The sequence below is a fragment of the Brachypodium distachyon genome, chromosome 1 (genome assembly GCF_000005505.3).
Source record: "Brachypodium distachyon strain Bd21 chromosome 1, Brachypodium_distachyon_v3.0, whole genome shotgun sequence".
Classification (NCBI taxonomy): Eukaryota; Viridiplantae; Streptophyta; class Magnoliopsida; order Poales; family Poaceae; genus Brachypodium; species Brachypodium distachyon.
The window spans coordinates 668,916-693,004 of record NC_016131.3 but is presented as its reverse complement, the minus strand read 5'-3'; the positions used below and the strand labels follow the sequence as shown (position 1 = coordinate 693,004).

General features: G+C 44.6%; 5 protein-coding genes and 1 long non-coding RNA gene across 15 annotated transcripts; 4 read left to right on the top strand and 2 right to left on the bottom strand.

Annotated features, from left to right (window-relative positions):
* Positions 1-26: 26 nt before the first annotated feature.
* LOC100825155 (acyl carrier protein 2, chloroplastic) lies at positions 27-1,722 on the bottom strand. Its single transcript, XM_010232807.3, has 4 exons — positions 1,429-1,722; positions 1,250-1,345; positions 672-794; positions 27-403 (listed from the first exon to the last, which is right to left on the bottom strand). The coding sequence occupies exons 1-4, from the start codon at positions 1,480-1,482 to the stop codon at positions 275-277; spliced, it is 402 nt and encodes a 133-aa protein (XP_010231109.1). The 5' UTR covers positions 1,483-1,722; the 3' UTR covers positions 27-274.
* Positions 1,723-4,460: 2,738 nt separating this feature from the next.
* Positions 4,461-10,687, top strand: LOC100835781 (sucrose nonfermenting 4-like protein). Its single transcript, XM_003559692.4, has 13 exons — positions 4,461-5,042; positions 5,841-5,928; positions 6,239-6,424; positions 6,775-6,909; positions 6,989-7,048; positions 7,538-7,627; positions 8,367-8,498; positions 8,894-9,038; positions 9,124-9,297; positions 9,472-9,535; positions 9,642-9,711; positions 9,787-9,904; positions 9,993-10,687. The coding sequence occupies exons 1-13, from the start codon at positions 4,912-4,914 to the stop codon at positions 10,082-10,084; spliced, it is 1,485 nt and encodes a 494-aa protein (XP_003559740.1). The 5' UTR covers positions 4,461-4,911; the 3' UTR covers positions 10,085-10,687.
* A 667-nt stretch (positions 10,688-11,354) lies between these two features.
* LOC100826703 (ribosome-binding factor PSRP1, chloroplastic) lies at positions 11,355-12,940 on the top strand. The gene is made up of 4 exons (XM_003559596.4): positions 11,355-11,732; positions 11,821-12,237; positions 12,326-12,434; positions 12,595-12,940. Exons 1-4 carry the CDS (start codon positions 11,505-11,507, stop codon positions 12,711-12,713), a joined length of 873 nt encoding a protein of 290 aa, XP_003559644.1. The 5' UTR covers positions 11,355-11,504; the 3' UTR covers positions 12,714-12,940.
* On the bottom strand, positions 12,824-13,982 carry LOC100844316 (putative F-box protein PP2-B8). The gene is made up of 3 exons (XM_010232715.3): positions 13,718-13,982; positions 13,448-13,598; positions 12,824-13,317 (listed from the first exon to the last, which is right to left on the bottom strand). The coding sequence occupies exons 1-3, from the start codon at positions 13,795-13,797 to the stop codon at positions 12,988-12,990; spliced, it is 561 nt and encodes a 186-aa protein (XP_010231017.1). The 5' UTR covers positions 13,798-13,982; the 3' UTR covers positions 12,824-12,987.
* LOC112270215 lies at positions 13,180-13,723 on the top strand. The gene is made up of 2 exons (XR_002962614.1): positions 13,180-13,322; positions 13,420-13,723. It is a non-coding gene; the product is annotated as an uncharacterized LOC112270215 (long non-coding RNA).
* Positions 13,983-16,893: 2,911 nt separating the features above from the next.
* On the top strand, positions 16,894-23,609 carry LOC100844018 (disease resistance protein RGA2). Of its 10 annotated transcripts, none has more exons than XM_024456759.1 (8): positions 16,894-17,458; positions 17,668-19,221; positions 19,291-21,090; positions 21,181-21,419; positions 21,855-22,112; positions 22,514-22,802; positions 23,032-23,143; positions 23,256-23,609. In XM_024456759.1, exons 1-3 carry the CDS (start codon positions 17,430-17,432, stop codon positions 21,080-21,082), a joined length of 3,375 nt encoding a protein of 1,124 aa, XP_024312527.1. In that variant the 5' UTR covers positions 16,894-17,429; the 3' UTR covers positions 21,083-21,090; positions 21,181-21,419; positions 21,855-22,112; positions 22,514-22,802; positions 23,032-23,143; positions 23,256-23,609. The 10 variants fall into 10 exon arrangements, with proteins under 10 accessions (XP_024312527.1, XP_010230868.1, XP_010230818.1 ...); XM_024456757.1 differs by adding an exon at positions 22,367-22,429 and having other exon boundaries at positions 16,896-17,458; positions 17,668-21,090; XM_024456758.1 differs by having other exon boundaries at positions 16,896-17,174; positions 17,668-21,090.
* Positions 23,610-24,089: the final 480 nt, after the last annotated feature.

The window sequence follows — 24,089 nt, the reverse complement described above, 5'->3', positions numbered from 1 at the left end:
AAGGCACATCACAGCAGTCAGGATTCTGGAGTGACACAAACTTAGAACAATGATAGTCTTGCCTCAGGGAAGAACCACCCCCCTCATTTATTCAACCCATGATAGCAGACACGAAGAGAACCTCTGCAGGCCCTGGCTAACTAATTTCGAACAAGAGAATCATAGCCCGTGCACCGGTTCACGTTTAGAGTACAACAACAAAGCTAAGCTCAGCAGCAGCACCCGCCGCAAAATTATCCAGATAGGATGCAGAAAAGAAATCTTCATGCTGTTTTCAAGCACCCTTTTGCTTCACAAGGTCATCGATAAGATTTGCTGCGTCCTCCACCGTCTTGATCTCCTGGGCACTTGATTCGTCGACCGTGATACCGAATGCCTCCTCAAGACCCATCACGATTTCAACCTGCGCCCGGTTAAAAATAGAATCCAACATCATGATTAGAAGATTACCCAGTGCTCACTCCTTGGAGAAGAGAATAACAGTATAAGGTATTGATTCTTCTAAGGAACAATATGTGAGACTATAGATGTTGAATAGAAGCCATTCAATCTAAGATGTTGTCCTCTTACTTCCATTTTTTTTAATTTAGAGTATGCTAATAAAGTTGTCCAAGGGGTATATATACTACATGACGTTGAATTATCACCCGTTAGTTAGTCCAGGGGATTACCGTGTCAAGTGAATCAGCCCCAAGGTCAACGAACTTTGATTCTCCGCTTACGATTTTGCCTTCCTCGACTGCTAACTGGTTCTTGACTATTTCACAAACCCTCTCAATGGTGTCTTGTTTGGCCTGTCCAAGAAATGGAATCATTCTTCAGTAATATATCATCAGGCAAAAGTGTTGTGCATAAATTTGCTGGGAGACATCTGAGGAAGTGCGCGGTTGCATTTACAATCATAAGACCAAACAATCTTCCAGCAAAAGCAGACATATATACTGCATGTTCCAGGAAAACAATCGTGCTGAATTCTTTCCTTGTATAGGTGAGAAAAATGCTTAAATATGGGATTTAGGCAGCTATCAGTGTGCTTTTGCTGCAGGTGCATACAGGGTTTCAAATTTAAACTAGTACCTTACTAACACTTGTTTCGACCCAAATCTCTCTTGCTAATGCCTAAATGCGCTGTCCAGATCACTTGTTAATTCAAGGGTTTAATGATGCATGGAATGCCCTGGTGCTTCTAACAAACCTATATGAACACTACCGCTGATGAGCTCAGTGAAGATCCAGATGGGATGCATACCGAGCAAGCCAGGAGCTGGAAGCGCTTGGTGGTGGCGACGGCGCGCAGCTGAACCGACGGGAAGAAGGGCGCCGTGCTCCTCCGGTTGCTCACTACCTGCAAAACGAAGATCCGTTTCTCCGGGTCAGAGGGCAGATTCGAGCAGCTAGCTAACCCAAGACGAAGAAGACGCGGTGTACCTGGAGCCGTTGAGCAGGGAAGACGGCCGACCCGACGGCGGCGAGGGCAGCCATGGAATTCGGCGAGCTAGAGAAGAGAAGAGGCGGAGGAATCGGGAAGGAAGGAGAGATTGGAATGGAAGACGGCGGGCGGTTGTGGGTGAGTTTATTAGGGGGAGGGAGAGCCTCGGTAGTATCGACATTGCAGGAGCCTGAGCTGGCGTTGTCCGTACGTCCTAGGAGGGATCACCATTCCTGATTCCATGGGAAACACCAGCTCAAAACCAAAAGGGATGGAAACGAGGAAGACTCCCCTCCCTCCTCTTGCCATTCACGACAAAAATCACGTCATCGTAGAACTCATCTTTCGCTCCAGAAGGGTGTTGAACGCACACTTCGATTCTCAGGGTATTCAAGACGTAAAAGAACAGGGAAAACACGGCAGTAGAATGGCACACGTCGTGTTGATTACTACTCCATATTACTTGTCCAAATCTAGTGCAAATGAATCCTACCGTGTATATCTTCGCAGCTGTTTTTAGATTTTTGAAAAACTAGGCTCGTTGGATATTGGGATCCATTTTGGGTTGTTGTTCAATGAATTTCAACTGATTGAAAAACTCAAGCGAACGCCGGCAACATAGATCTTGGATAAAACCAAAAGTTACATTAAAGATCTTCTAAGTCCGACATTTGTAGCTCAAACATCCGCATCCACATCTTGATATTTCTCCGAATCCCATGCGAGGAAGTACATAAGACCAAACATGCACAAGTTCGGCCAGCCCAACCGAACAAGTTTCATCCTTTGTCTTTCTAGAAACAAAAAAAGGGAAATGGATCAATGCCTGACGAAGCATCACTACGAAATCTCTTGATCTCTTGGACAGCTAGATGTTTTCGGTGTTGTCTCATCTACCTTGGACTCTTCCTCTCGCCTCAGCTACCATCGTCATTCCTAACGGCATCAGGTCATGTCCTATTTTTGCACTACTCCTCTCGTCGTTGTCCGCCCTTGACATGGATCAACAATAAAGAAAGATAATTACTTAAAAGTTAAAAATCTCAAAACCTACGGAAAAAGATATGAACATACATGTTCAAGTCCTTAACATGACCAAAAGTTTACATACAACTAGGGTTTTCACCACTCAGCATGGATGCTCACACAATGTCTGAAATACAATGTTTTCGTATAAATAAATTATGAAACATTTCTTATGGGGATATAGATCATGCGGAAATATTGAGACGCGACGTAGTATAGTGTCCATGGGCGTACAAGACTATACTATCAGATGCATTTGACCTTGCTGCGTGCAAGACACCGGGTATCAATCTTTGAGATTTGCTGACTAGATATGAACATATACTTCTGTTACATGTGCGCAAACATTTATATTGAGACGCGGTGGTGGCTACACCAACCTTTTGATTCTCCATAGTATAGTCTCCCATAGGCGTACGTGCATGCGTTTATGTTGCATTCATCATTTTCCAGAAATAACTATCGCATTGGGGGAAAACAATCTGCAATCTCCGGTCTAATGTGATGAAAAGGGAGTATCTAGTATGCTAACAAAGGACAAATAACTTCATTTTTTCTTCCAAAATACCTAGCATGTTTATACAACACGGATAAGTGCTTTCATTGCAATAAAATGTTGCATAGCCTCGGAAAACTAGCATTTGGCAGATACATTAGTTAGTAACAAATAATGGTTTATGTAATATTTTTTCTAGAATATCTAGTATTTGTTTTTTTTTAAATCAGACACATTTGGCCTTGTTGCCTGCAAGACGAGCAGTATTTATCTTAGAGATTTTCTGACTAGACATGAACAAAATATTTCCGTTACAGGTACGTACTCGCTGATATCAAGCCACCCGGTGGTTGTGGCTATATGTCAACCTATAGATTCTCCGTACTCTAGTCTCCGGTATGCGTACGTATGTGCGGTTATACTGCATTCGGCATGTTTCTAAAGTAATCCTATCACCATAGGGGAAAAGCATTTTTTCCGTGACACAAGGGTCTAACATGACGACAATGTTTCCGTTACACGTACGCACACATCTATATCAAGGCACGGCGATGACTATGATAGCCTTTCGGTTTTCCATAGCAGTCTCTGGCAGGCGTAGCGTGCACGTGCAAACGTGTGCATTGCATTCGGCGGTTGTCCAAATAGGAACAAGGTTTGTTTTCATCAACATCGGAAACAGTTGACCTTATGCAAGAGACGATATCTGTGTCTAACATTTGTTTGCCAGATATGAACAAATATTTCCGTTACATGTACGCACTCGCCGATATCGAGGCATGCAGCGGTGGTCGCTATACGTCAACCTCCAGATTCCCCACGCTCTAGTCTCATGTAGGCGTACGTGCACGCGCTTATTTTGGCGTGTTTCCAAAAGAGTTCTATTACAATCAGAAAAGAATATTTTGCCACGATACTATGGCGTCTAACTAGATTAAAATGAGCATCTAGTACGGTGACAAGATACTATTTTCCCCCCTTAAGAGATCTACCGAAGAGAATCCACCGTCTCGGTTTCTAGACAGTAGCGAGTTTGGCTAGGGTTTAGATAAAAGGAGGTCAACATCTAAAACATACTAAATAAAACGGCATACAGAAAGTAACACAATAAACTACCGCGAAAACTAATTTGGCGCTGTAAATCTTGGCATAGAGAATGTTTTCATTTGGCTTGAGAGGCTGGATAACAAAAGGGTGTGTTTGGTTGATGACATCAACCGAAACCGATCTTATCTCTTTTTTTAGCTAGCCAATATCTCCATGCCCATATGTAGTTCATTTTACTTGCCATAATAATCTTAGACAAACAAAACCATTTACCGAAGGTATTAGCCGAGCGCATTGTTTGGGCGAGGTACTTTGCCGAAAGAAAACGAAAACACCCCCCACGAGAGGCATCCAGCATCATGAGGATGAGGATAAGCACGGGGGGCGATGAAGGTTGCGTGCACAGAAGATCCTGGGCTAGGTCTCCTTTTCAACCCTCGCTCGCTCGGAACGGAACACACACGAGAACGAGACCCCCTTCTTCCTCACCGCATTCGCATCTCCCTCCGGATCCCCCCCTCCCCCCACCGCCTCGCCGCCGGCCCGTCGACGCCCGCCCCTCCTTCCTTCCTCCCCCTCGTTCGCCATTCCACCCCCTCGATCCCTCGCGCCCGATTCGTGACGGACGACGCAGCCGCGGGGAGTGATGCCGGTGGGCGGGGCCGTCCTGCTGCTGCTCCTGCTCCTGCGCCGGTGATCTCTCTCTATCTCTCTCACGCCCGCCCGCCCGCCCTCGCACGCGCCCACGCCGCGGCAGCCGCGCGCCCGTCCCACCTCCGTAGTCGCAGCAGCAGCCCCCCCGCAGCAGCAGCAGCTCCCCCCGTTCTAGGGTTTGCTCCCCCGATCTCGCCCCCCGGCTGGTCTCCTTTGCTTGGACCCCGCGCTCGTCGCCTCGACGGCTAGCCGGGCGCAGATGTTCTCCCACGGCGCCGATTCCGCCCGTGACGCCGCCGGGGCCGCCGTCGGCGTCAGCGCCGCCGTCCCCACCCGCTTCGTCTGGCCCTATGGAGGCAAGAGGGTCTTCCTCACTGGCTCCTTCACCAGGTTTCTTTTTTTGCCTAATCATCCTCTGCGCTATACCTATGTGTATCTATGCATCCCCTGCGAGTGATTATTCTCGTTGACCTCCAGTATTTATTCTGCAGTTATTATGCGTTGCTCTCACTGTGCTAGGGATTGATTCTTCACTGTCCACAACAGTTTTTTTTCTTTTTGTTCAGCTGTTGTTAGCTCTAGCTAGTGCGTGCCGCCTGTCGTAGGAACGATGTAGTTTTCGGTTCCTTTGAAAGGCAACAGGCCGTGTTTACATGTTGCTCGCTTCACGTGTTATACATGCGTGCCCTGTTTAATGCAAATTTGATTCATTGAAGTCTAATGTTTAGTTTTTAATTCACAAGGATTGAAGGAGAGGATAGTTTATCTCCATGCTATGTTTGCTGGGGGTCTGTAGGGCGTATATTGTGGTTAAGACACGTGCTATGATTTATCTTGGTTCCATGCAGTTGCACAATAGGGTTTGCTATGATTTATCTTGGTTCCATGCAGTTGCACAATAGGGCTTACTCTAGCACTCAGTTACTAGTTCACGCACGTGTAAATATGGAGGGACACGTTCCCTCCCCAGTGGTTGCGCGTGGCAGGTAGCGCCCAGCCAACCGAGGTTCGAGTCCTGTACTGTCGTGCTGGCACGTGGAGACAGGAAGCTTCTGAATGGAGATAAATTTGGATATGTGCCCTGCTTGGGAAAAAGCAAGAAACAGAATTTGCTCTTCTGTTTTCTTCCCTCGATAAATGACACCCATGATATTTAATTTTGCGTCTCATGGCACAATTTTGTCCTAGGTGGTCAGAGCATTTGCCGATGTCTCCCGTTGAAGGTTGCCCCGCCGTATTTCAAGCAATCTGCAGTTTGTCTCCAGGAATTTATCAGGTGCCCGTCTTTATCCAACACTGCCTACATTTGTCGTGTGCTCACCTTGCCATTAATTAATTTTGTTTCCATGTGCTTTGATTTATTTCTTCCTAAGGTAAGGGTGTTGTTTCTAGCTTTCTTTCCACTGCATTGGCGTATTGCTTGCATGCTACCTATGTCTTCTCTTCACGTGTACATTGGCGTATTTGTACACCTAACTAGCTTATTCTTTTATCTCAAGTGTAATATTTTTTTGCGAATGAACTGTCCACGTCATCTATGCAATTTTACATGTAATTTAAGACCTTGTTTGATTATTGATATGCAGTACAAGTTCTTTGTGGATGGGGAGTGGAAGCATGATGAGCGGCAACCTACTATAACAGGAGACTATGGGGTAGTAAACACTCTATACTTGACAAGGGAATATGACCACATAAATAACGTACTGAGCCCTAGTACACCTGGAAGCAGGGCGAACATGGATGTGGACAATGACAGTTTTCATCGGACAGTAAGTATCACATATGTTGCCGAGTTGTGACTCAATAGCCACAATATGCTGTATACTTGTTCTGTCTGCAATTGTTCCCTTTGGCTTAACTGAAATCTTGAGGTGGGTGGAGCGGTAACCGTCACCTTGTCTACACAAGAGACAAGTTTTACTTGTTATTTATTTTGTTTGATAATTTATGAGAAAGCAATATTCCGTCCAATATATTTTGTTATTATCCGCACTCAAGTTCATGTTAGCTATCTTCTTTGCGACTGTACTAACTTTTTCATAGAAGGTAAATAGAATAGTGAATTATTAAGCAGGGATTGAATTTTAGGTGACACTGACCTTTCTTCTTGACCAAACAGGTTTCATTGTCAGATGGCGCCCTTCAGGAAGGTCCTCCAAGAATTTCAGAGGCTGCTATACAGATCTCTAGGTGTCGTGTTTCTGAGTATCTGAATGCGCATACTGGCTATGACTTGCTGCCGGATTCGGGCAAGGTATGGAAAGTCAGCTGGTTATCTATGAGTTCTTTGATGGAAAGCTTTATTTCTATAACATTATCTATTTTCAATCCAGGTCATTGCTCTGGATATTAATCTACCCGTGAAGCAATCTTTCCATATTCTCCATGAACAGGTACTAAACCTTACCTTATTTCACCTTCCAGAGCTTTATTGTCGATCCGCTAAGAAATTGATATGATTTGAATCTCATGGATAGCAGGAAGCACCAACAAGAGCAATAGAAATTATTCACTAAGGATTTTATTTCCTTTCACTAGTATTTTGGTCTGTTCATAATGATGCTTACCTTGGCCTCTGTCTGCAGTTGCTTTCGGCTGTAGAATTTGGAGAAATTAGAACAGCGAGATACATTTTAGTAAATGCTGACACAGTTTTTAAATTATACTACAACTAGATCGTGCTAGTCACAACTGTAATGCTATTCATAGGTGCTTGTAAGCATTGGTTACCCTTTCCCAGTATAAATTGCTACTGTCTTATTTCACTAGCTGACCTCAGTGATAATTTTGTAAGTTCACTGTTGTTTTCATCATCATATATTAGACTTACCATCAACGTTTTCCAAGGTGTGAAAACATGCATTAAATAGTGCATTTTGCAGGGCATTCCTGTGGCTCCTTTATGGGATTCATTCAGGGGTCAGTTTGTTGGCCTTCTGAGCCCGCTGGATTTTATACTTATATTGAGAGAGGTAATCTTTTTGAGCACATACTATTTTGTTCTTAGTTTTGTCAGATGATTTTACTGTATTGGTAATTGCTCTGCTTGCGGGATGTGTCATTCTTGGACTCTGTAGTAGAAGCAAAATGCCCTGGATGTGTTCTTAACTAATATGGTGTTATGGGCGATGGATTACTGTTATTTCAAACATTCTGCCACTCAAGGCAATTTAATAGCATTGTGAATCAGTACTGACTTTATTCAAGTGTTATATTGTCTTGTGTGCTCGATCTGGTAACCGGGTTTATTGGGCACACTCAGTAGGAAATAGACCTGACTAAATATAAAATGGTTAACTCGAAATGGTAGAACTGCATCTTGATGCACCTATAAATTGTTGGACTGCTGTTTGAATTGTTTCTGCCTCTTAGGAACAGGCGTATTGACTTGGCTGTGAAAGGGAAATTTTCATGTGCTGTTTTAGTTGCTATTTGTTGTGCAAAACTGTTGAACGCTGTCACTAATAGGACATCTTCATCCACTTGTGCTGTTCCCCAGGCCTGCTGGCAGGGAATCTGTATTTGTCGATGACAGAGTATAACAACAATTTTGCACAAAATATTCAATAATTTATAACCCCAGAACCGCCAATGAGCATTCATCCATCTGGTTCTGTTTTCACACGGTTATTTCCTTATCATTTGTTTCTTGAAATATTTTGTGTGACATGCTTGTTGAAAATTATTTTGTAATACCTGTTCTTGTTGCAGCTGGAAACACATGGCTCAAACCTGACAGAGGAACAGCTTGAAACACACACCATATCTGCGTGGAAAGAGGCTAAGCGGCAAACTTATGGAAGAAACGATGGGCAATGGAGGTCAAACCAGCATCTAGTGCATGTAAGTTGGGCTGAGACTTCAAATTGCAAATTTCTGTGTAGTTTGGATTGGCAGCCTTGTTGACCACAATTATTGGGACTGATGATCTGGACTTTCATCTTAAGTTGACCAATGCTTTCCTGAATTTGATATCCTTTGCATGCTTGGGTCTAAAGATGAAACACTACCTTTTGATCTAAGTTCATTTGACAAGCTATAGTGGGCAATAATAATGCATGAGTTGGTGAGAACCCATTTTGGCACGCACATTTTAACCTTCCGTTTTGAACTGCCTCAATTGATCGTTTTTTTCCAAGTTTCCTTGTGCGTCACCAAATACCTGTAATATTCAGTTCCGTTATGAACTTATGATTTCTGTGGAAATGCGCTAATGCTGGTGTTGGTCTGTTGTCTAGGCTACTCCTTTTGAATCCTTGAGGGATATTGCATTGAAAATACTTCAAACTGGTGTTTCTACAGTTCCAATTATCTATTCAACAGTGTCAGATGGATCATTTCCACAGCTGTTGCATCTTGCATCCCTTTCAGGAATCTTGAAATGTAAGTGTTCACCCCCGCTGCATCTGTATATATGCTATATGCAGCCTATATTGTGAGATAGCTTAGCGGATTTTCTGTTTTCCAGGTATTTGTAGATATTTTAAGAACTCCACTGGTAGTTTGCCTATATTAAACCAACCAGTGTGCACAATTCCGCTGGGTACCTGGGTTCCAAAAATTGGTGATCCCAATGGTCATCCCTTGGCTATGTTGCGACCTAATACATCACTTAGCTCTGCTCTTAACTTGTTGGTTCAAGGTATGTTCTCTATTATTGCAACGATACCCATGCCAGAATAAAGGTGCTCTTGGTTGCATTTCTGAGGCAGCATGTGGTCTTATTATTGGATTTGAACACTGTCTAACTGGTATCCCATATAACGTTTAACTATTGGCTCTATAATTTTGCAAAACTGATATATTGCTTATGCAGCTGGAGTTAGTTCAATACCAATTGTGGATGACAGTGACTCGCTGCTTGACACATATTCCAGAAGGTATACCATTTTAACACATACAGACATGAATCATTCTGGTTTGGTTATTTTGCTACGTTGCAATCTTGTTGTCCATGTATTTACTGTTTTTTTTTTCATTGTGTAGTGACATCACAGCTCTAGCAAAAGACAAGGTCTACACACATATTCGCCTAGATGAGATGACCATCCATCAGGTATGCTAGTAACAGTTAATACCTATCAATCTACTTATAGACTGCAGTATGAACCTTTTCTTTTTCTATATTCAGGCTTTGCAGCTTGGACAAGATGCGAATTCACCTTTCGGACTTTTTAACGGGCAAAGATGCCAGATGTGTCTTCGTTCTGATCCTTTGCTGAAGGTTATGGAGAGATTGGCTAATCCTGGTATGTAATTGTTTGTGGCTCAGAGTGCTTCCAGCCTGAATTTTATTCAGTCAAGTCATTAAGCTTATGTATGATTCTTTTTTATTAGGGGTGCGACGTGTGTTCATTGTGGAAGCCGGTAGCAAGCGTGTGGAAGGCATCATATCGCTGAGCGATGTATTCAAGCTGTTGCTGAGCTAGAGAGAAGGTGTCATGTCAATATTGTCGCGGCAACCGCCAGAGCTAACAGGGTAGCGAAAAGAGATTGTGATTGTCGCGGCAACTGCCAGAGTTAACAGGGTAGCAAAAAAGAGAGAGTTGTGAAGCCTGACAGTTTGATCTCTTGCATTTGGACAAGATGGGATTTCAGTTTGAGGCCTGCCCTTTGCTGCTGCTGATAATGGCCATTCAGGGTCTGTAAAGTTTTTTTCTTTTTCTTGTGCCATACCTGGTGATTTTTATTTATTGGATTGTCGTTGCTGTCCTGGACCCGGAGGAGAGCTAGGTCGTCATCATTCTGTGTCCTGTCCATTCTAGAGACATGTTAGACTTGAACTAGAGGGAGGGGAGGGGGTTGGGAAGGAGAGGGATGTTCCTGAGACTGAATGAATGGTCCACCATGTGTTGTTTTTGCCCAACAAGCCTTTTCGGCGGGCAGTCATGCAACCATGTGAAGATGGTGTGTTATATTTCCTTTTGAACATCTTGGCGACGAATGCGTCGTCTTTGGGTGGGTCGTCTGAGTGATGTAAAAATTGTAAACACCGTTTTATGTCTGAAATCATTTGACATTTCCCTGTCCCTTGTTTACCGTCAATTAATCTTTGTATGTTCTTTCTGTCCTATGCCCTCGCAGGTCGCAGCTGCATTCCGTCTGATCTCTTGCTCTTGATTTGTTACTACTTGATAGTTGATACCATTACCTAGAGCTTGCACCATGCATTACGGTTTAGAGCCTCTATGACATGGATTAAAAAAAACTGGATTGGAATGTCCATGACATGTTGTTTTCTATGGGAATAGAAAACGCAGGGGTAAGCAAGAAAAGTTGTTTGATTGTAGCACATGAAAACCTGGGAAATTCTGGTGAGGATTATGTGCATGCCATAGTTGTCATTTGATTCAAAAGAATCTTGCCAACAGGTTAGACTCGATAGAAATTTTCCTTTGAAATTGAGTGCAATAGAAATTTTCCTTTGAAATTGAGGGCAACGTTTTCCTATGAAATCTAGTCCTACAAATCAAAGAAGTTCCATACGGTGGGAAATATTCCAAAGGATTCTAGTCCTACTACAAAATTTCTTTGAACTTCGTTTGAACCAAAGTAGCCTTGGACGAAAATGAAGGCAGTACACTAACACTACTCGAAGGCTGTGAGTAAATCTATCGAGGCAAGATGATAATGACAGCAGCAGCAGCAGCAATGGGGTCTCGTGAAAAATCTCTCGAGTGGATAGGACCAATCCACATCACCATTGCTCGCTGCACTACACTACATACTTCCCTTTGTTCTCTCTTCATACTGCAAGGAACCAAACATTCAAGGAATCCGTCCAATCCAATCCAAATCCATCTTTGTAGCTGCGACGAGTTTCTCTTTGTGCAGACAGATCCGTCCATCATGGCGGCGACGGCAGCAGCCACGGCCTGGCCCTCCACCTCCTTCACCCACCATGCCGCTCCCTGCAGCCCAACCTGCTGCGCGCTCCGCTCGGGCTTCCTCGGCCGCGCCCTCACCGCCACCTCCCTCCGCCGCCGCCCCGCCGCCTCCGTCTCCGTCTCCGTCCAGGCCGCCTGGGACGGGCCCCTCTCCTCCGCGCGCCTCATCATGCAAGGCCGCAACGTCAAGGTAAATCATCCCCAAATCCTCTGCATACATTCGTCGGAGACCAAATCAAATCAAAATTCAATGCGGCGCCGGCGGTGTGTGCTTGCAGCTGACGGAGAAGCTCAAGGAGCACATCGAGGAGAAGGTGGGGCGGGCGGTGTCGAACCACAGCCACCTGGTCCGGGAGGTGGACGTGCGCCTGTCGGCCCGCGGCGGGGAGCTGGGCAAGGGGCCCAAGGCGTCCCGCTGCGAGATCACGCTCTTCACCAAGCGCCACGGCGTCGTCAGGGCGGAGGAGGAGGAGGAGTCCAGCTACGCCAGCATCGACGTCGCCGCCGCCGTCGTCAAGCGCAAGCTCAGGAAGATCAAGGAGAAGGAGACGGATGTCAGGCACCTCAAGGGCTCCAAGGAGTGGCAAACCGCTGCGGCTGCCGCCTTCTCTGAATCTGATGTTGACGAAGAGGAGGATGAAGATGAGCTTGTTGAGGTCATCGGCGCCGAGGACGAAGAGACCGTCCTCACCAAGGTGATGCAAGCTCATCCATTTCTTGACAAGCACTAAGATCAAATTGGGCGCGCAAGCAATGGCTGGTCTCTGATCGATTTGGATGCAGGTGGTGCGCACCAAGGTGTTCGAGATGGCGCCGCTGACGGTGGACGAGGCGCTGGAGCAGCTGGAGAACGTGGATCACGACTTCTACGCCTTCAGGAACGAGCAGACCGGTAATTGATAAGCTGTCTTGTCTTGTCTTTGATGAATTTTGCACTTGCATTTGCATTCCTAGCTCCATGAAGAAACGGATCAACTGAACCTGATGGCCGAACTGGACTAAACTGAACTGATCAACTGAACCTGAACCTGATGGCTGTATTGCAAATGCAGGTGAGGTGAACATCCTGTACAAGAGGAAAGAAGGAGGCTTCGGGCTCATCATCCCCAAGCAAGACGGCCATGTCGACAAGGAGACCATCGTTGACCAGGAGCACTCCTTGGCCGGCTAATAAAAATAACATCTTTCAACGTACAAAGGAAAGACACTTGCACTAGCAGTAGCTGTTGATCCGGAAAAAATTTTCATGATATCTGTCTGTTCAGTGTCTACTACCGTTGATGTTGATTTCGTCAGACAAAAACATGCCCCAAAAAGAGTCAGGGGAATTAACCTTGCAAATTACTAAACACATTTTATTATCATGGCCCCCGATTTGTGTACAACAACTTAACTTAATCATTGACGTGCAAAGTAGTACGTAGTGCACATGCTCCTTTTGTAAATCAATTCTTAGGCCTTATCTCGATCCCTTGGAAGATGAGCCTCTTCTTCCACAGCAGCTCCTCGATCTCACACACTTCCATTCTTACATCGGCCGCACTATCATCATCAGCACCGGCGATGGTGCGGAAGTCGCCCATCTCAAGCTCCAACCAGCCGTCCGTCCGTTGTCGTGGGTACCTCACGACGCGTACGCCGCCGCCGCCTTCTTCCTCGTGCTCATGTGGCGCTTCTCCGGCGGTCATCGCCGTGCAAGAAGGGCGGTTGCAGGGATGGAAAGACACCGCGCGGACAAGCCCCATCCGTTGGCCGCCGACATCGACGAAGGACACCTGAGGTATATAAGCAAAGGAAACTCCAAATTTGGTTGAGCAAAAATTTGAACTAGAGTTAGCAAGTCGAGAGATCGTTTGAACGGGACAAATTAACGACAGGATCCCGTTTGCATCCGGCCTTAATTACCTGTCGCGGGGAGCTGAGGCCGGAGGCGTCGTGGGCGAGCTTGAAGACGAGGTATCCCGCGTAGTGTGTGCGTGGCGTGAGTTCCTTGCGGTCGATGACGCCTATGATCCGGAACCAACACACTGAAATGAGCTCCGACACCCTGGAGAAGCTGCGCCGATATGAATTATCAAGTTAATTCGGGATGTTAAACCTCTTTTATGTTTGTTGTATGCAGAGAATTGTTTTTTGAGGGGGCAAAAGTGCATAAATGGTGTGACATAATACTACCTTGAATCTGGGTCCGACCTCTGTCTCCAGTAAAGGTCTACCAAACCCCAAGCAATTTGCAGCTGGGTTGAAGACAACATGTAGCATTTGGCGCCAGTGGATCTGTGCAGCCCAAAACTCTAAACACAAAGAGAATTTTGTAACGTGATGTCGCCATCAAAGAGAATTAGTACTCTATAAAAAACCACGGGTGCCACCGTGTGTGGCGCATTTGTGTTAAAAACTTGTTCCTGTCATTCGGGTTTGAAAATTTTATAGTATTTTATTTTAGATTTTAGGATCCAACTGGTTTGGCTAGACCTTACATGAGACCGATTGAGAACCTACGATCGGATCTAGGATGATGCGATGTCAAACTATGGAGGAACATTTTTCCATACGTATTAAAGATTTGAAGTGTTGCACACAATCGATATGTTAATACGACATGACAGCTTGTGGGTGGCGCCACCTTTGAGGATTTAGCACTCAAAATTCTAAACTGTAATGTTCCTTCGTATTTTTTGGCAACCAACTCAAATTCTCCAAACTCAAAATATTACCCCGGTCCGTGTAATACTTTCTCTGACCCTAAATTCTTGATTCAAATTTGTCTAAATATGGATGTATCTATTTTTAAAAAGCGTTTAGATACATGCAATATTTCGACAACAATTTAGGATCGGAGAGAGTACCTCTTCCGAAGGCATGACCAAGCTCGACTTGCGATCCGGTCCACTAAAAGCAATTAAATTAGTGAGCCATTATTTTCATAGGGCAAATAAGTCATGCTAGGCAGGTGGAAATTAATGAAGGAACAATGACGTTTTATAGCTATAGATTAGTTATGTTTATGTGTACTCAAATAAGTGTACTTCTAACTCTTGTCCTAAGTCAAAAGATTTGAATTTTGACTAATTTTATTGAAAAAAGTAGCAATATATAATTATATATAACATCAAATCAATATAATATGAAGCTATATTTCACAACGGATCTAGTGATCTAAAATGGTTCCATAAATGTTGTTGTTTTCTCATAAAGTTGATAAAACATTTAAACATTTGACTTAGAACAAAAAAAAAATTACACTTATTTGAGTATGGAGAGAGTATATCTCAGCGGCTTGCTCTAGAAATAAATTTTTGCAGCTACGCAGTTGCTTGGTGGATTTTGCTCTCTTTAAATAAATATCGCTCAGTACTCTGCGGTACGAAGACTTGACCGCGAGTATTGCACATCTTCTACTGGACGATGTAACCATTATTCAAGAGGTGTTTTACTCATAAAAAAAGACCAATTAGCGAGCCCTTCAAGTCAGGGGATAAGATAAGTCATGTTAGTTTGTTTTTTCCGAAAAGGAAGATATGCCTCCGGCCTAAGTCACATTAAGTGGGTGGAAATGAAAGAATAATGATGGTTTATAACTATATCAACTATTTTTTTAAAGGTAATGCATGATTTTGTATAATAGAGTTGTGAATCCTCGACCTTCCATGCTACAATGATTATATATGCGCTATAATGTTATACTCCCTCGGATCCATAATAAGTGTCTCAGAGTTGTTATAACTTCGAGTTAGTATAAAATCTGACACATTTATTATGAATCGGAAGAAGTAGCAAATAGTACATATCTTGTAATGAGATATAGATCAGATATGTTTTGTGTGTATAATTCAGCGGCTCTATGAATGAATTTACAGCTTCACGGTTGCCCTTTTCTTGTGGGGAAGCTTCACGGTTGCTTGGTGGATTTTGCTCGCTTTACAAAATATCGCTTAATTGTGATATAGCGAGTACTCTTCAATGCGAAGACTGCACCACGACTTAAGCGGAAACACATCAATAGGGTAGTGACTCCTTTAAAGGCTCTTAGGAGATGAATTGAACCTATCTAAATTTGTGGAGTTTTTTTTTCTAGACGCAACAGTCGATCCCCGCGATTCGATTAGAAGAATAGAATTGGCCCAGTTTATGAGGAAAACCGGGCCCAAGAACTGATACAATGCACGGCTTATTCAAGGAAAACCGTGCGAAAAACCCTGACAAAGAGCGTACACAGGAACCGAATAAACAAGCCGCTACCGCAAAGACGAAAACCTCCTCCGCTCCAACGACACCGAACAGGGAGCGACTCCTTGCTCCAGAAGAAGGTAGGCAGAGCGGGGCTTCTTCGACGACCGGAGCCAGAAGAGGTTGTCCCGACGGGAACGGCTCGCGCATCGGCAAACCCGTGTAGCACGAAGTCGCCCTCCCTGGCCAAGACCACAGCAAGTAAACTCCGACGCCAAACGAGGTCTCCAAGGGCAACGCCTCCAAGGAGGACACGACATCCGAGGACGTCACCGTTACCCGACCCGGAAACCGGATCAGAGCTTTCGCTCGGAAACACCTCATTTGCGAAGGGTGGGATGTGGCGAAGCTGCACAACGACGCCTTCAAGAAGGAAGCGACGTCCGAGGACGCAGTCGTCACTGGCATCGACCACGTCGATGCTGGGTTTTCACCCACAGCCACCAAACCCACCGCGGACAGGAGCGAAACAACCTAGCCTGACCAGAGGCCACCGCACCACAGCGAGCACCGGCGAAGCTCGCCGAACATCACGCGCCAAACCACCAAAGGGCACCGGCTAGGGCGCCACAATCGTCCCACGCACCGAATCAGGCCACGCCATCCTGGCCACACCATCAGCGGAACAGGGAAGCATGGCCATGACCCATCAGGCCCAGATCGAGCCCGCAACATCGCAGACGGTGGCCTCCATGGATCCCGGCCACCTCCGCGCTCCCCACAGCAAATCGGCTGTGGGGCCAGCTGGATCCGGCACCACCAGCCCCGGATCTGGAGCCTCCACCTCCAGATCAATCGGCACCGAAGCGCCGCGCCAGCCAGCAGCGCTCGCCACTGCCGCCCCGGAGCCGCGGCCCCGCAGATCCAGCCGGCAGCCCTCGCCGGGCCCAGACTAGGCTTGCATCGCCGCCAGCCCGCCACCTGAACGTCGCACCGAGCCGGACACCACCTCGCGCCGCCGCACGCCCCGCGGCGCGCCCGCCGGGCCCCCGCCACCGCGCGCCGCAGTTTTAAGGCTTATCTAAAATTTGTGGAGTCACATCATTTGTGATAGGACGTATACTTAAAAGTTTCGTAGTGACTAGTTGATCGCCAATGCTTGGCCTCAGAGGAATAACAGGCCATGAATTAAACACGGCTACATGATTTGGTTCCAAAGTCGCGTTTGTACGGTAAAGAGGGCCTTGAGAAAAAATCTCCATTATTCTTTTGCAAAGGCTCGAATCGACCGGGCGTATTTGGGGATGGAAATCGCGTCTCCTCCTCTTGAAACTGAAACGAGAAGAAGCAGCCCGAGGATCGCCGCACTTTCCTGCCGGAGCCCCATCTCCAAGCCTCTGTCCAGGAAGGTCGTTGGCACGCACGCACCCCTCACTCCGACGACCTAGCTCTGTTCTCTCAGGTACCATTCCCACTGCCCCTGCCTCCCTCACTGCCTTTCTCTCTAGCATCGGCGGTGAGTAGGCCGCCGGGCGGCTTGTCGAGGAAGAAGTTGAGGCAGAGATTGCCGGAGTTCTAGCTCGGCGAGGGTTTCTGCAGCCCGGACTGGACAACTGGACAGAGTTATCAGAGCTTGGCGTTCTATGAATTTGCCCCGAAGATGTGGTGAAGTTCAGAAAAAAAAAGTTGTTTTCTTCTGCGGGCTGCGGTGCGTCCAATGCAATTGAGGACGACAAGCAGTGAACGGTAGCGTTTCTTCCCCCCTCTGAAGACCGCATCTAAATTTCTTTAAAATCCTCTCAACTTATGAAAAGGTTCCTTTCAGTATTTACATATCTTTACAGTCCAGGTAGAAGTTCATCAGTTGATCTCCTCGTCTTTTGCTTAACGGGAGACAACTTAATTTCTAACAGTTGCATACAGACATGGTTTAACAAATTCTATCAACATTACAGGGCCCAAATCATGATTTCTGTAGCTGTAGAGCAGGTGGCCGGAGGTTTCTCATCAGCAGTTATCCAGCGTGCTATTGACAAGACCGTGGACTTCCTTGAGAGCAACTACAATCTGAGCCATGCTACTGAAGATCTTTTGACAAAACTCCGCACAAGTCTAACCGTGGTGAAGGCCATAACCGAGGTGGCTGACAACCAGATTATCATCAACACTAGTCTTACCAAGTGGCTAAGGAACCTCCGTAATGCTGCCTATGAAGCTGAGGATGTTCTTGACAGATTTGATTGTCATGAGATTGTCACGGGAAAGCGCAAGGTGACCGAGCTCATATCATCATCAGTTAGGGCCCTAAAAAATTTGATTGTGCCTGATGAAGGCATGAAAATGCTTGAGTGTGTGGTGCAACATATGGACCACCTTTGTGCAACGTCCAGCACATTTCTGGAGCTCATGAAGCAGAGTAATTTGACATCCGTCAAGGAGGAGGAAATCAGGGGAGAGACTACTTCTCGTGTTCCAGTTGATGTCAACGTTTTTGGCCGTGATGAAGTTCTTGAGTTGATAATGAAAATTATTTTGGGTTCATCTGGCTCTGAACCAGAACCCAGCTGTGTTAGAGCAAAACTCGGGGCAAGGTACCACATTGGTGGTGTTGATGTTCTCCCAATTGTTGGTATGAGTGGGGTTGGGAAGACAACCCTTGCTCAAGTCATTTACAATCATGGAAATGTGGAGGGTCACTTCAGGCACAGAGCATGGGTGTATGTTTCAAAGCACTTCAGCGTGAAAAGAACATTGCAGGAGATGTTGCGCTCTTTGAAAGGAAATGATTCATCTTTTGACTACGCAGATAGTTTGGAAACAGTTGTGAACAATATTCAAAGTGTCATCCAGCAGGATGGGAGATTCCTTCTTGTGCTAGACAGTGTTTGGGATGAGATGTGTGACCAGTGGAATGGTTTGCTTACAGCAATAGCTTGTGAAGTGCCAGGAAGTGTAGTTCTTGTCACGACACAGAGCAAAAGGGTTGCAGATAAAGTAGCGACATTCTGTCAAGTTCCACTAGCACCTTTGCCATGGGAGAGCTTTTGGTCAGTTTTCAAGTATTATGCATTTGGGACTACTGATGTTGTGGCTGAGAACAATCAGACTCTTCTGTTGATTGGTGAACAAATAGCAAAAAAACTAGAGGGTCTGCCATTATCAGCAAAAGTAATGGGAAATCTTTTGAGATCCAGATTAACTGTAGACCAATGGAGAAGCATCTTGGAGAGCGATTGGTGGGACCTGACTGAAGTTTTTTGTGAAATCCTTCCATACATGGGAATCAGTTATCAAGATCTACAACCTAGACAAAGGCAGAGCTTTGCTTTCTGTTCGATCTTTCCACAAAATTACTTGTTTGATAAGGATAGATTGGTCAATATGTGGATCTCTCATGATTTCATCGAGCACAGTGAATCTGGTGACACTAGGTTAGAGGATATTGGAAGTAAACTGTTTGATGAACTCGTAGAAAGATCATTTTTCCAGGCTACGTTTGACAACAAGAGGTATACTATGCATGATCTAGTAAGAGCTTTGGCAATTGCTGTTTCTTCACATGAATGTTTCCTTCACAGAGAGACTCCAGAGAGACCATCACCAACTGTTCGCCACTTGGCTCTGCAAGTTAGTAATCAATTGCACATTCATGAACTCAACAAGTATAAAAATCTGCGGACAATCTTACTGTTTGGTCATTGTGACAGTAAAGAAATTTATGATGTTATTGACACTATGTTAGCAAACTCAAGAAGCATCAGAGTGCTGGACTTATCTCATTTGGAGGCTCTGACAAATATACTGCCCAGTATTCCATCCTTGAAAAAATTGAGGTTCTTCGATCTTTCTTTCACAAGAATCAATAACTTGCGCAGCTTCCCTTGTAGTCTTCAAGCATTATACCTCCGTGGATATACCCGCAATTCTATTCCTCAAACTATTAATAGGCTTGCAAACTTGCGGCACCTGTATGTTGATAGTACAGCTCTCTCTCTGATTCCTGATATTGGGCAACTGAGTCAACTTCAAGAATTGGAGAACTTCAGTGCTGGAAAGAGAAATGGATTCATGATAAATGAGATGAAGAACATGCAAGAGCTATGTGGAAAAATTTGCATCAGCAATATCCACGTCATTAAGAACACACATGAGGCAAAGGATGCCAATATGACTGAGAAGAAACACCTTGAAGCCTTGGTGCTGAAGGGGAGAAATGTATCCACAGATATACTTGAAGGATTGCAGCCACACTCAAATCTGCGAGAGCTCATGATCAAAGGTTACAGGGCTTCAACTTTACCAAGCTGGATGTTACAAGCTCACATATTCACAAAACTTCAGTCCCTTCACATTGGGGACTGCCGACTTCTAGCTGTGCTTCCGCCATTTGGAAATTTCCCTTCACTCAAGCATCTCACTCTAGACAACTTGCCATCAGTGAAACATGCTGATGGAACATCTTTTGGCTGTCTTGAAAATTTGGAGGACTTCAAAGTTTCTTCGATGACATCATGGACAGACTGGTCCCATGTAGAAGATGACCACGGCCCTCTCTTTCAACACGTCACGAGGTTTGAACTTCACAATTGCCCTTTATTGGAGGAAGTGCCGTTTCTATCATTCATGTCTTTGCTGTCAGAACTTGATATTTCAGTTTGTGGGAATCTTGTCAAGGCACTGGCCGAATATGTGCAACTCTTAAAATGTCTAAAAAAATTAAAGATTACTTACTGCGATCACCCACTCTTGCTCACTGGGGACCAGTTGAACTCACTGGAGTATCTGTATCTTAGAAAATGTGGAGGGGTACGTTTGATTGATGGGTTACACTGCTTTCCCAGCCTCAGGGAAGTTGATGTTCTTGGTTGTCCTGACATTCTTACTGAATTCTCAGACGAATCAATTAGACAAGATGAGCAGGGTGTACTTCACCTTACCAATCTGTTCACAGATGTCAGCTTGCTAAACGGAAAGTCTTTTCTCCCCTCAGTGAGACTTCTACGCATCACTTATTTGGAGGCCCTTCATTTTACCCCAGAGCAGGTGGAATGGTTTGAACAACTAATCTCTGTCGAAAAAATCGAGTTTGCATTCTGTTATTTTCTTCGACAACTCCCTTCTACACTAGGCAGACTTGCCTCCTTAAAAGTACTTCAGATCAGAATGACAAAACCAGTGTCATTGGAAGGAGTTGTGCCACAGAACCTTCAAGAACTGATTATGGATGGCATTGAGATGGAAAATAATTTTAAACCTGGAGGATCAGATTGGCTAAGCATTTCTCATGTTCCATACATTCGGCTTAACGGTAAGACAGTCCAAAATCTGTCAACAAATGTTGCTTCGTCATCTTCAAACCACCAAATCTGAGCAACTAGGTACCTGCTCCCATTGCCTTCCTCTGTGCTACAAATAATATTTCTGTAAGCATTTTTCCGCTCCCTAATACTATTCTACTATATTTTTAGAGGGTGATTAATTTGTGAAGAATATGCAGCAAGGAGATATATATTGTTATATGCTTTAGTGACAGTTATAGGCTGATAGCAGTGGCACCTGCTAATGGTTGACAACTAGTCCAACCAAAAGATGAAAGTATTACATACTAGTATTGTGCAAATTGTTGATTGATCTGGTGGTTTGTGGAAGTGGCAATAATGTTCATGTCAAGGTCTGAGGATATTGGTATTTTTCAATTCTGCAAAATGTGAGTTGAATTGTATTTTGGTTTTCATTTTCAGTGCTAAAAAATCATGTCTGCTAATGGCCTAAGCATTCTATGAATCAATCATCTATTAGAAAACACTGTACTGGGCTAGGAAATAATAGGAAAAGAGGTCATATCATCTGTGATTCCTTGTCAAAGCAAGAAATTAGCAGATCTCTCCTCTCTTTCCAATTTTTCTTTTAAGTTCTTTTAGAATACTTCTTAGATTTGTTTCATCAAGGCCTTCTTAAATTGTTTTCTAGTGAGAAATTTTTAGTTATATTAGCATTTCCATTGTCATTTACTGTTGTAGATGATCTTGGGCAGACCTGTTAGACACAGTTAATCTCATTAAGCAATGTGAAAATGATATGCTTTTACTCTCTGCGGGCAATCTTTCGTATGCTGATTATATATTTATTGCAAGATTTGTAGGACTCCTTGTCCTTGGTACTTTGTAGTAGTTGTATGGAGTCACTTGCTAGCACCAGATCCTGGATGGTGACAAAATGCAACCATGATAAGGAGGGAATACTGTTTTTATGTCTGGATTTCAACCATAAAGTGATGGAAGATGCATTGTGAAGAGAGTGGATTGACATAAAACTTGCTCTACTCTTTTGAAGTTGCAGGAGTGATGTTATGTTTTCTACAGATTATGATGGGATATCAGATCAGTATGCTTGGTTTAAGGTAATAATTCTTATCCCCGTGTCATTTTGGATTACATTTGCTGATAGTTTCAGTCGACTGAGCATGATGCTGTGTGTTGACTCAAAAATAGCATGATGATGTCGCAGCTGGAATAAGGAGGGATATTCTCCTCGGGGATTAAAATATTTCTGTAATAGCAGTAGATTTTCTAGAAACTTGAAAGACTGAATAAATGATTCATAATTGGCTAATTGCTGGATCAAAACTTATAGTTTATTGTTTCAAACGATTAGGTAAATTCTGGCTGCTAATTAATCTCTTTATCTTTATGTTAAGGAGGGTATGTTGAGCCCTAGGTACATACTACTTCCCTATCCTCGTTTTGAATGTCTCCTAGGCCTTTGTTTTGAACACGAGAATTTTTTATTTATTTCCTGCAGGAACGAAGAGCTCAATTACGGTGTTATATAACCGGGCCTTCATGTGTAATCACTTTGGTGGCAGATATGTGTCCTGGTATCTTCAGGAACTGTAAGATGAAACCTGCTTGGTCTATAACTCTCTTTCTATCAATGCATCGAGAGGCAAAACTTTTGCCTTTTCTCGAAGAAAAAAAGCCCTGCTTGGTCAGTCTTCTGGGAAGCAAGCTTCGGAATGATAAGGCGGAGATGACCATGGTGACAAAGGTCATCGATCGGGATCGATGACGAGGAGACCGTCCTGAGAAAGGTAATCTCATGCTGTCTGTGCAACTTTGGATGTGTGGGGAAGGCCAGGATTGCAATTTTTGAGAAATATGTACCAAGTTCTAGTATTGCGATGAACCAGATTGATTGATTTCTATTAATGGAAGGCGGAGGGTTTCCCCCTGTTTCCACAGTAAAATAAAATAACTGAACAAGATTGATCAGTCTGTACCACTGATGTATGAATGATGGATGGCATGAATCGCTTACAGATGTTTCACGCCTTATCTATCTACTATCAGACGGTACACGAGGCGCCAGAGCAGCTAGAGAACGTTGATCATGAGATTCATGACTTGTCCGCCTTCAGGAACAAGCAGACCGGTAAACTCTCCTTTTTTTTTGCATCTGCATTTGCTTTCCTTGTACGAAACAGGATCATGGAAGGCGTACCTGCATGATTGGTTGGTTGGAACTGAACTGAAATGAACTGCAGGGGAGGTTTTTTTAGATGATCAATCCTGTACAAATTAAAGGGAAGGGGGTGGATTTGGGTTCATCATCTCCAAGCAAGGCGGCCACGGCTAGGAGCGCTCATTCGCCGGCTGACTCAACGTCTCATCGCCAGCGCCCTGACAACTCAACTCTTTTCTGAATTCATTCATCTGTTTCCTCATGGATGGATAGATAGACGCATATGGCTTGCCTAGTGCCCATGTTTCAGACGACACGCGAAACTCAAACTGAGCCCTTCTTCTGTTCCCATGACACGAGAAACAAACATACTCCACTGTATATGCAAGTTCAGATTTAAACTGAAAGGAGTATATGCCTAATTGTGTGGCTCTCTCGGGTTGGCTAAGCTTCCATTCTAGATTTAATACCAAGTCCAGATTCGATGCAACGGACGTCCACATGACATTATTATGAGTACATGTAATTAAGCTGGATTGATAAGCTGCCCCAAGACCAAAGTGCTTGACAAAACTGGTTAAGAGGCAGCAAAGAGAAGACAAAAGATAGGCACGCCAAGGAAAATTCTGCAGGCCGAAGGAAATTGGGCCGGCTCGGCTCCCTCGTCCATGCGGCCCACCTTTCCTGAATGGGCTGATGACTTGTTGCGTGCTAAAGTGGGCTGCAGTCTCTTATAGTGGGCCGGAAATCCACGCTGACCGTGTGGCCAGCTCACGGCCCACATGGGCCCTGTGGACTGGTCTGCCCCATGATGGCCCATGGCCGCACTTACTTACTAGTGATCCCCTAAAAAAATTCTCTCTCTTGAGTCGTTCTCAAAAATTAAAAAATCTATCTCTTGAGTCTTGAGGGAATT

Bases quoted from the DNA above. Each gene is read 5' to 3' on its own strand.
- LOC100825155 (XM_010232807.3), bottom strand. From the start codon at position 1,482: ATGGCTGCCCTCGCCGCCGTCGGGTCGGCCGTCTTCCCTGCTCAACGG. The intron at 1,346-1,428 runs GTACACCGCGTC...TTCGTTTTGCAG, and splicing joins TCCCTGCTCAACGGCTCCAG to GTAGTGAGCAACCGGAGGAG. The intron at 404-671 runs GTAATCCCCTGG...AACCGGGCGCAG, and splicing joins GGGCTGATTCACTTGACACG to GTTGAAATCGTGATGGGTCT.
- LOC100835781 (XM_003559692.4), top strand. From the start codon at position 4,912: ATGTTCTCCCACGGCGCCGATTCCGCCCGTGACGCCGCCGGGGCCGCC. The intron at 9,039-9,123 runs GTAAGTGTTCAC...TCTGTTTTCCAG, and splicing joins CCTTTCAGGAATCTTGAAAT to GTATTTGTAGATATTTTAAG. The intron at 9,298-9,471 runs GTATGTTCTCTA...TTGCTTATGCAG, and splicing joins TCTTAACTTGTTGGTTCAAG to CTGGAGTTAGTTCAATACCA.
- LOC100826703 (XM_003559596.4), top strand. From the start codon at position 11,505: ATGGCGGCGACGGCAGCAGCCACGGCCTGGCCCTCCACCTCCTTCACC. The intron at 11,733-11,820 runs GTAAATCATCCC...GTGTGCTTGCAG, and splicing joins TGCAAGGCCGCAACGTCAAG to CTGACGGAGAAGCTCAAGGA. The intron at 12,435-12,594 runs GTAATTGATAAG...TTGCAAATGCAG, and splicing joins CTTCAGGAACGAGCAGACCG to GTGAGGTGAACATCCTGTAC.
- LOC100844316 (XM_010232715.3), bottom strand. From the start codon at position 13,797: ATGTTGTCTTCAACCCAGCTGCAAATTGCTTGGGGTTTGGTAGACCTT. The intron at 13,599-13,717 runs GTAGTATTATGT...ATATCGGCGCAG, and splicing joins AGGTCGGACCCAGATTCAAG to CTTCTCCAGGGTGTCGGAGC. The intron at 13,318-13,447 runs GTAATTAAGGCC...TATATACCTCAG, and splicing joins GCCTCAGCTCCCCGCGACAG to GTGTCCTTCGTCGATGTCGG.
- LOC100844018 (XM_010232566.3), top strand. From the start codon at position 17,430: ATGCAATTGAGGACGACAAGCAGTGAACG. The intron at 17,459-17,667 runs GTAGCGTTTCTT...TCAACATTACAG, and splicing joins AGGACGACAAGCAGTGAACG to GGCCCAAATCATGATTTCTG.